The 10,865-nt window shown below is 36.9% G+C and overlaps 1 protein-coding gene across 1 annotated transcript; it reads right to left on the bottom strand.

Moving 5' to 3' along the window:
* Positions 1–569: 569 nt before the first annotated feature.
* Positions 570–9,964, bottom strand: LOC136702683 (uncharacterized). Its single transcript, XM_066677835.1, has 4 exons — positions 9,878–9,964; positions 8,496–9,368; positions 7,251–7,379; positions 570–620 (listed from the first exon to the last, which is right to left on the bottom strand). Exons 1-4 carry the CDS (start codon positions 9,941–9,943, stop codon positions 570–572), a joined length of 1,119 nt encoding a protein of 372 aa, XP_066533932.1. The 5' UTR covers positions 9,944–9,964.
* Between the last annotated feature and the right edge of the window lie 901 nt (positions 9,965–10,865).

Genomic DNA, 10,865 nt, shown 5'->3' with positions numbered 1-10,865 from the left:
TGACCAAAATAACCGAGTTGGGCCTGGGTGAAACATTTCCTCTTGACAGACTTCTGTTACTTCCCATGCTTCCATGGAGTAAGGATAAACAGTTTCATTCTTAATGAGAGAGTTATACTTAGCTGACCACTATTATACAGTGGCCCAGAGCTTTTTATACAACCATCTGATTTAAGTGGGAATGGAGCAGAAATTCCCCATATAATTCCTTTTAATAGCCTCTTCCATGTATCTGTCACCTTTCCAACAATGTTTTCAACATTTAAGACTATTACTTTCTCCTACCTTCTATAGAGCAACTTCTGGCAAACAAGCGTCATCCAACAATGACAAAACCAGCAACTGAGTAAATTTACACAGCCCTGAGATTGCACTGATGGCAGTTTTCTGTTAAAATGGAAGAGAAAATTGTGCACTTGATTTGAGGCCAACTTTAGCCATCAGTGGAAAAAAAGAACAGGATAATGGGTGGAAGGAAGAGTGTCTTTATGGGACAGGCATACTGCACTGTTTAATGTGATTTACATCTGCCTCGCCTTTCTAGATTCCATTGCCACATCCCTGCTGATTTACACCTTCCCACTCTCCTTGACAGCAACCAGATGACTGAGGACTTTCCCCTGACAGTATATACAGGAGAAAATATTTTGCCAGCAGTATGCTATTCATTTACATAGCTGTAGTTCAAAGAATGAATCAAAAAGCTACAATACCACTATTACTAATAAAAATCAACATATTTGGTTTGCATGTTTCCTCACTGGTGTCTGAAGAGAAGCAGAGATTTAGCAGGATATTCTCCTATTTGATCTTTAGTGTCAAGCAGGTCTGCAGTGTGTTTCCATGCAAAATAGAGAACTAGCTTATCTTGGAACGTTAAGCATTTCCTTGATGCTGGACTTTATCAAGAATATTACTACAGACAGGGATGCCTTCCCAAAACATTAAGCCCTAGGAAAAAAAATGTGAGAAATCCTTGTCTAATGAAATGAAATATGACAAAAGCAGAAGTACACACACACACACAAAAGGGGGTTTTATTAAAAAACAAAAAAACAAAAAAAAAAACCCTTTGTCACACCAAGGCTTTATGGCACAGTTAAATTCTGTGGTGACCCAGGCACTGCAAAATTGTGCCTTCAAAAACTCTGCTGCATTTACTCCACCGAAAAAATAAATAAATAATAAATAAAAATAAACCACAACATTTCAAACAAACATTTCAACAAAACAAAAGACTATGATATAAAACAAATGGTGTGTGCATTTGTTGTGGAAAGAATTTGCTTATGAGTTGTCTAATCCACCATATGACTTATAATAACCTGAATCCAAACATTCCTACAAAACACAGAAAGGCTAAGCTCATTGTGTAACAACTGACAAAACAGTGCTTTGTCTTCATCTGATGAAAAACTGGTTTGGGGCAAGGGCAGAAATATATATTTAGAGACAAGAAAGGACAAAAAACCTTTACCTGTATACCTGGCTGAAGGAATCAATTTATATAAAACTCTCAACTAGGGCTCAAATGATCCGAAATGTCATAGCAGACACCTCACAGATTTTACAGCTACAATTCTTATAGTAGTGGCCCAAATCTGATAACTGAAGCGTAGAACGGTCTATATAAAATGTATACAGATCACAGCAACTGGACAGGTTTTACTGTACATTGCAGTATCGCAAGATGACCCCAATTCTAAAATCGTTGGGATGAGCAATATGTAAATGTAAATAAAACATGGAATGCAATAAGCTTATAAAATCTCATCTTTTCACAAAAAACATGATTGTGAGACATTTTACTATTCCGAGGAAAATATGAACAAGTTTTGAACTTGATGGCAGCAAGATCTCTCAAAAAGGTTGGGAAAGGACACTATCTGACATTGGGAAGCGTCCTCTCTTAAAAGTCTATAAATGTTTGGGAAGTGAGATCAATTGCTGGAATTTTGGGAGATGAATGTTGTCCAATTCTTGTCTGATGTAGGATTCTTAATTCAGCTAAACACCAATGAGAGAAGGTGCCTGCCTGATGACCCCTGTGAAGAGCTAGTGATACAGTGGGTGGTTTGGGTACTCATGGGCTGGGCTCAATGAGTAACTGTAGTTGCTAGATGTAGCTGGTTGCAGATCGGATCATAAACGGCTACAGCAACCTTAGTGTTGAGGTGTAGAATTCAACATGAAATTTGGTGGCTGCAGAGAGTGTGTTGGGCCCTATGTGAAGTTCTAATGGATGGCAGAGGATAGTTTACTTCTTGTGTATGATAATAATTAATAAATAATTTTTTTAAGTGTAGTTCCTACCAAAATTTTACAGCATTTTTATAAAAATACATCAAATTATGTATGTAAGCACTTGAAAGCTGTATATTAAAAAAAGATGAAATGAATCTCTAAGCAAATACATTTTTATTAATAAAAGGAAATAAGGAAAATGTATTATATGTTTAAATCAACACCTAAAGTACTACAAATCTGTACACTGATCAAAAATATATTTAGAAGATAACATTTCAGAGGCCATCATCAAATGATGTATTTAAAGCTCATTCCATTGTGGTTCTCCATCTGGGCTACTCTGTTCACCTATGCTGGAATCTACATTTCGTAAGGGGGGGGGGGGGGGGCTTCATGGGATGAAAATTAAGCACATAATTAAAACAGAACCGCAATCCCAGAGTGTCTGCTGCAAAGTCAAATGTCTTCACTTGTGTTCACCTCAAAAAGCAGGGAAAATATCATCACATTGGCCTACAACAGCCTCAGCCTGTAAGAGACTATGTTGGAAGAGTCACAAAAAGAAAGCTGCACTTTATAGGATTTGCCACGTGGCCAAAGAGCTGCTATGCATTAAAAAGATTTGCTGTTGCATTTCAGAAGGAAGCACACACTCCAGCTTATGTCTAAAGGTTATTTAAGTCCTGTGGTCTGTGCACCTGTATGTATAACTCCAATTTTTTTTCCTTTCAGCTAGGTATATCCTAGACCTCAGGATTGCTGACTTTGACATTTGGCTCCTTAACATCTCTGGATTCAGACCTCCCTACTACATAATATTAATCTTGTCAATTTACAAAATCATTTACCCCTTTCCAGCAGTCCAGGTTGTAGTAAATAATAATTAACAATAGATTCTGCAACCTGTTTAAAACATTACCCCATGCTTTAAATTACTGATGCATTATGCCCATTGTACAAGACTCCAGATGCAGTGTTAATCACTAGTTGCTTCAGATGGTCAGATTTAGACTCAATATTTTGGCAATAAAAAAGTCAAAAAAATATATTAAAAGAACAGTGTTAAAGATTGAGGGGGTGGCACGGTGACAGCAGGTAGTGTCACAGTCACACAGCTCCAGGGACCTGGAGGTTGTGGGTTCGAGTCCCGCTCCGGGTGACTGTCTGTGAGGAGTTGGTGTGTTCCCCCCGTGTCTGCGTGGGTTTCCTCCGGGTGCTCCGGTTTCCTCCCACAGTCCAAAAACACACGTTGGTAGGTGGATTGGCGACTCAAAGAGTGTCCGTAGGTGTGAGTGTGTGAGTGAATGTGTGTGTGTGTGTCTGTGTTGCCCTGTGAAGGACTGGCGCCCCCTCCAGGGTGTATTCCTGCCTTGCACCCAATGATTCCAGGTAGGCTCTGGACCCACCACAACCCTGAACTGGATAAGCGGTTACAGATAATGAATGAATGAATTAATGTTAAAGATTGAAAGAAAAGAATCATTGTGAAGGATATTCAAGTATGGATGACTCGTGTGTGTGTGTGTGTGTGTGTGTTTGTGTGTGTACACAATCTGAGGAAACAATTAGAGTCTTACAGCGTTTCACAGTTGTGCTAAGAGGCATTATTGTACATGAGTTGGGCCATGGCCAATAAGGTCAATGGAGGCAGTTACAGAGGCACAGTTCTGGTGAAAGCGCTGTGGTCATGTCTTTGCCCAGAGTCCTCTTCCAGAGTTATGTAGCTTTTTCCTACTTTTTAAAAAATGATTATTATTTATGAACGGACATTTTGCACTGATTTTAAAAACGTGCAATTGGTGATAAATCCTTGTCTCATCTCTTGCATGTTGAAAACAGCAGATAACACTGAAGAGAAGAGTTAATATAATTAAAAAATGTCAATATCTCTTTAGTTCTAAAAGGTTATATATTCAAAAACCATTCTACCAAATACATAAAGTATTATATTTAAAAGAGAGTCATGCCATAACACTTTGGCTCAGCAGCCTTAAAATAGTTTCAAGATGATTAAATGCCACATGAAATAATATCTTCATAAAAAGCGCCATAACATAAGTAATAAATCTCCAAGACAAGACTAGGGATATCTGGTTCCATTTTTCCCCCTCACATCTTGGATATATATAAACAGACCTCCCAAGGAATATTTGTAAGACCAGTTAAGTGAAATTATCCAAAATATACTTTGCTTGCCCTAATGTATCTAGGCCATACTTCCAACAGTCCAATTCAATTGTTTTTTTGGTAAATCAAGGTAATACACTGGCCTGTGTACTGGTGCTTTTATAGCTGTGAGCAGTTTAGGGAACTTGTATGAATTTTCAACAGGATTGAACGGGACTATCACTCATGCTTTTCAAATATTAATCTTCCAACTAAATTGCCATGCATTATGGTAGCACTTGGGACACTGCATAAATAATAAATCTGTACTTTACAAAAAGTATGTGCAAGGAGACCCACAAAATACTGCACCATACACACAAAGCTGGAAGCAAAGCTGTTACACATTAAATTGGTCAGGAGTCTTTCATTTTCCTACTTTGCAGTACCTATTAGCAGGGGCACAGTGTCTATATCCAAGAGCCATACTATAGTGGCAATAGCGCACCAATTTTTCCACATTGGAGGGCTGACTTCATAACCATCCAAAGGAAATAAGGATTGTCAGGGTAATTTAAGTATTATTTCAGAACATTACATCTTTGTAGCTGGGAGATTATTTCAAGACCTGCAATGTATATTCTGGTGCATGCAGGAGCCACACAGCTGTCAGTACAGTAGAGATGCAGTAGTCAGCTGAATGTTATGGTAGAGTTTCTCTGTGGGCGTCTCTGCTGAAGGCCCCAGGAGTCAGACGCCAGTGTGGCTCTCCCCTAAACACCCATAACCCTCTCTGCCAGACCAGCACTCAGAAACAGCACCCTCTCCAAAATAGCACACCACACCACCCACAAACAGTTTGCATGCACTTCACCACATTGACAGATGTTCCTCAAAAAGGGTTTCAGAAAGCATCCATTCCCAGCTCAGTATGTGTGGTTAACCAGTGACACAAGCTACAGCTTATTTATTGTACTAAAGAGGTAGAGATCAGAATACAGTGAACAATATGAAAAGCTGACATTTGGTGCTGCTTGCATTATTTAAAAAAGATTCCAATCTAAGGAGGAGAGGGGAAGGGAAAAAAAAAACCTGATGGTCATGATTTTAACAAACGATTTATAAAAAAAAAAAAAAGCCTATCTCTGTTGATATGCTAGGGTTTTCTCTCTTTGCAACAAAAATGGCATTTGGAGATCAATCATCACAAACCCACAAAAGAAATGAGGATGAAAAATCTTTTTTGCTGTGATGTAACCTGTAACGGATAAGTGATCCAAACATAGGGTAGATATGTGGTTCTCAAACTTTTTAGACCAAGTACCACCCATTAACAAACCAAAACCTCCAAGTACATCCTAAGATTTTTACCACAGAAACATATGCCCCTGGTTCTTCCTCTGTTCTGAAAAAATAAGGCAAACACTTGTTTGAAGTTTTGCATGTTTTCGTGCTTTTTTTATTTACTTGAAATGTGCATGCGTAACACAAAATGATCAAAAATTATTAGCAAATATAGAGAGAAAATAAATAGCTAGGGCTAAACAATGTTTTAAACACAATTATACATTTATGAGAGAATTTTGGGTAATATTAATGTTATTTTGAAAGAGAAAAAACAAGATGTGGTCAACATATCAGTTATGTGCTTTAATAGACAACAGGTGAATAAAAACAGTGCGGCGCTTGAGGCAGGTGCTCACAGCAGCTCGTGGCACTTGTATCAGTAGGTGAAAGAGGCGTGGCACTGTGTTAAACTGTGTTTTAGAACTCTAAAGATGCAAACAGGAGGCACATTTTCCTTCAGCAGAGTGTTTTCTTCCATTCTTCCACATGTACAGAATTCTTGTTTAGTTTTTCTTTATTTTTCCTCTGGATTTTGTCCTTCTGGGCTCTGGAGTATTTCTTAAGCTTGATCTCGGCTTTTTTTTTTTTTTTTTTTTTTGCTTTGCACTTTTAATAATATACAAATTGCTCATGTCTATGAGGAAAAGGGTTTGGACAATGAAACTGAAACACCTGATTATAGACCACAATAATTTATTAGTATGGTGTAGGGCCTCCTTTTGCGGCCAATACAGCGTCAGTTCATCTTGGGAATGACATATACAAGTCCTGCTCAGTGGTCAGAGGGATTTGAAGCCATTCTTCTTGCAGGATAGTGGCCAGGTCAAAACGTGATGCTGGTGAACAAAAAAAGTTTCCTGACTCGCTTAGATATTTAGATCTGGTGACAGTGCAGGCCATGGGAGATGTTCAACTTCACTTTCATGTTCATCAAACCAATCTTTCACCAGTCTTGCTGTGTGTATTGGTGCACTGCAAAAAGTGAAATCTAAACAAGTCAGAAAAACTTAAATTTTTTTAATAAATCTTATTTTTTTAATTTTAAGAAAAACTGACTTGAATAGATTTTTTTGTGCAAGATAAATAATCTAGTTTTTAGAAACTTTTTCTAGGATTGTCTTATTAAGAAAAAAAGAGATAATTTTAAGGACAACTTAAAATGATATAAGAAATTTGTTTTAGAGACCAGAAAAATTAAGACGATCCCCACTCCAAATTAAGAAATTCAAGAAAGCTTTACTTAATTTAAGAACTTTTTTAAACATTTCCACTCATACATTTTTCTCTTTCATGACAAAACATTTCTGTGATTAAATAGTATTTTATTGCTATTTTACTTCAAGTTGAGCAAACTTTTAAACTGAGAACAAAGTTTAAAATGAGGTAACATTTCACAAAACTGTAATAAATTCAGCAAAACTCTAAAATCAAAGCATTTTTAGTAATGTAAGTTCATTAAGATTCAGACATTCTGGGTTTTATCACACAAAAACTAAAACAATGAAACTTTGATGGCCAGAATACTAGCAGACATTTGTGCATCTGTGTACTTCAATCACATCACCGAGGTAGTATTTCAGAGGAATGTAGGTATGGTTCTTAAAGCTAATGGCATAGTATGCAGTGTAGTCAACAATCTTATCTGCATCCACCAATGTAGCTTGAGCAAGATTTGGCACCTGAATTTCATAAGAGAGAAACTCAGGGTTGAAAGTTATAGTGTTATACAGCTGACATTCAAAACAATACAATGAAGAATTTGCAATGAATATGTCTTTTATAAGTCCAAATACAGGAGTGCCTTCAACTTCATTACTGATGATCATTGACTTCTGACAAACATACTTATTGCCATTTAGTTCAAGCCACTTTACAGACACAACATGATTCACGTTTTCTATGCCCAAAAAATCTCTCAATTTGTCCTGTACACACTGCACATTTCTCACCTCAGACATTGGCCCTATTACCACCTCCTTTGAGAAAATTGGGTGTTCCACACTGCTGACATTTTGACAGCATTCAAACAACTGGTTGTGCTTTACCAGGGACTTGCACACATTCTTAAAATTTAAGTTTGAAGACCACTGCTTGAAAAAACAATGTTTGGATTCAAACCTCATGCACATATGTCTTACCATTGGTCCTAAAGCTTTCATCTGTGCTGGAATGTGTACCAGATAATGCTGCTTTGGTGTAATGGTGTTTTCAGGAAACAACTGCTTCATATGAAGTAAGTGTTGCTTGATAAGTGATTTCAAGTTTGATATAGTTGCAAGAGAAATTACTGGGGCAAACAGAATCTGAACTATCTGTATTAGTTCAGTAAGTACTTGAATATAGGCATTTCTTTCACAACTGCCCAAAACAAAGGGTAAAATCTTGAGGAGGACAAGCATTTGACCAGAAGATTGCTTCAATTTGTTGTCATTTGAGGATAAGGTTGTAACAGTGATGGGGCATGGCTTGTCTCTGACATCAACTGAGTATGGATATCCCAGTACAGCACAATTAAATGTGTCCAAGTCAAGCTGCCCTGACAGCACAAGATATTTCAACACACTTTTCACTTCTAGAGGCGCTACTCCCTCTAGTACTACATGCATTATATCTTGCGGAGTTTGCTTAATTAGGTCAAAGGATGGAAAGTCAACCAATTTGCTTTTCCTGTTTACTCCATATGTGGTTTTCAAACTATTTTTCAAGAAATCAGTTGTTGCCCTCTCAATTTCATTACACTGTTTGAGATGTCTACTTAATGTCCTTTGAACAAAGCTGTCCTCATCAAATTGAACCTGCATGTCTTCAAAACTGCACTCACAGTGTCTACATTTACAGAATGAAAATCCAACTCCCTCCTTAAACCCTGTTACCTCATGCTGAGCCAAGGTGTCACCACAAAGAGAGACTAATGCACCATATACAGTTCTCTCCTCATCACAGATTTTGATTTTCACACCATGGTACAGCATGTTCAGATCTTTGTATATTCTGTCCAATATTACATCAACACTACTCTGAGCAATATCAGTTGCCTTTGCAATGGCAAGTAAACGGATAGCAGCCAGCTTAGACCTATATTTCGGATTTATATTCCCTAAGGTATAGTACACCATTAGAAGTTTGTTTTTAGAGGCATGTGAACCCAGAGGATTACACAGTTCTATTTCATCCGTGTACAGTATCAGTTGTAGGGCATTGGGTTTAACAGAGAATAATGGATGTGATTTCATAATATCACCATCAATTATGTCTTTTAAAAATCCAGCCTTGCATTTCTCTATACCTTTGTCGAACATGGCTAGAACCACAGGATGTGAAAGTAATTGTTCCAAACTTTTGACCAAAGGTATGTAGTAAAAGTATTGAGATCTTATAGATAAAGCCCGAGAGGATTCCTTTGTTTTATAGCATGCAGACTGGCCAATCTCGATTTCCTCTGCTTCAACTAATCCAAATAACTTCTTGATAGTTGAGTCTTGCATATATGTAGTGGAAACTCTGACAAATGGGTCTTCAAACTGATCAAAAATGTCCATTGCCTCACGATGCAGTTCATCTGTAACTTGTGAATGTCTCTGAAGTACCAGTGCCATCTGATTCCGCAAGTTCTCCAGCAATGATGCTTGGAATTGCTGCACTCCAGATACAATATCATTGACTGCGCTCTAAAAGGTAACAAAATATTTTTGCAAGTTATTTACTCACAATGTGTAATACAGTATTTCTCAATATTAAATCTAAGTCATGTGTAAATTTAATAAAACATTATGACCATGACTACATTCACAACCCTGTCAACATTATAGACGTTCACATAAAAAAAAAAAAATTATAAAAATTAAAAAATTATATGAACCTTTCCATCAATAGCATCCGACAACATCCCAATATTGCAGTGTGTGTAATTTTAAAATCAGAGCATCATTAATTTTTGCTTGTTTTGTTATGTATATGCATGTAGTACTTTCCATGTACAAAATGTAATTCAGTGATTTTCCCCCCAACATTCCCCAAGCTTTATTAGTTACTGCATAAATACATAAATTATGCAATTAAAGCCAGCCAGCAGTACTGACAAAGGTTGGTGTCAGTGTATATGCACAAGCAGCACAAATGACAAATTTTGTAGTCAGTTTTAGATGTGTAAATTTCAGCTTAGCATATTATATCTTACCTGTGATAGATGATGTTTCTCTCTAGCAGAGAGCACAAGGGCAGTGGCATGTTTTCTCAGTACCATTTCCTCAAGCTCTTCATGTGTGGCACCTCCTACCTGTTGCAATTAGATAGGTATTTTAATTATACATAAAGACGCACAGCAATTAATAAAAAACTCAGCTTTAAGTATAATAAATATTATTATTTAATAGTATTTAATAATTCAACGCTTTTGCAATTACTGCCCCGCAAATTTTACATTTTCAAAGAAAATGGTTCAGGATTGACACCGACTCCACGAAGAACCGATATATTCGAGTCAATTCTCTTTACTCCAAGTGTAGTTTTTACAGCTGTAAATACTGTTCGTAATGGTCTTTTTGCTTTTTAGTAATCCAACGCTTATGCAATTGCTATCCCACAAATTAAAATGATCAGAGAAATTGGTGGAGTCGACACCGACTAGTCCAAGAACCGACTCTTAGAAGTCAAACGTCTTAGCTCCAAGTGTAGTTTTACAGCGGAAAATGCTTTTCTTAACGGTCAATTTCTCATTACTCATGAAAACATAGTCATGAAAAATGTTCTGTTTTGTCTATCATGATTCTGGTATTACACACGCTTATCTTACATGTGCTATAAATGTTTAACTCCGTCATAAACAAAGTGACCGAAAGTTGAACTACGACCTTTATAGTGCACTACAGGCAAAATCTGTGGCTTATGTACCCTAACATTACATTAAATATGTAGCTAATAGTGATGATTAATAGAAAAACTTCTATTAAACACATAGCGAACTTGCTATTTTGCTATATAAAAGTTATTTAATCACACTGTGCGAAGACAGTCCAATTCGGGATGCAGCCTGCAGTCTAATTCAAACTTGGTCACCGTTTTTTTATTTTTTTAAATAAAGCTAATAAGTACTGTAAGCTGAAAGGTATTGGTAAAAGGGTTATATAGAATTAATACTGTGTTATACAAATAAACATGTTTGTGAA

Source organism: Hoplias malabaricus, chromosome 7 (genome assembly GCF_029633855.1).
Source record: "Hoplias malabaricus isolate fHopMal1 chromosome 7, fHopMal1.hap1, whole genome shotgun sequence".
Taxonomy (NCBI): domain Eukaryota; kingdom Metazoa; phylum Chordata; class Actinopteri; order Characiformes; family Erythrinidae; genus Hoplias; species Hoplias malabaricus.
Note: the sequence above shows the minus strand (reverse complement) of the source record. Positions and strands in the feature narration are given on the sequence as shown.

Coding starts and splice junctions, on each gene's coding strand:
- LOC136702683 (XM_066677835.1), bottom strand. CDS start 9,943: ATGGTACTGAGAAAACATGCCACTGCCCTTGTGCTCTCTGCTAGAGAG. Junction 9,369..9,877: donor AGAAACATCATCTATCACAG/GTAAGATATAAT, acceptor GTTACCTTTTAG/AGCGCAGTCAATGATATTGT. Junction 7,380..8,495: donor GCAGTTTTGAAGACATGCAG/GTTCAATTTGAT, acceptor TATGAAATTCAG/GTGCCAAATCTTGCTCAAGC.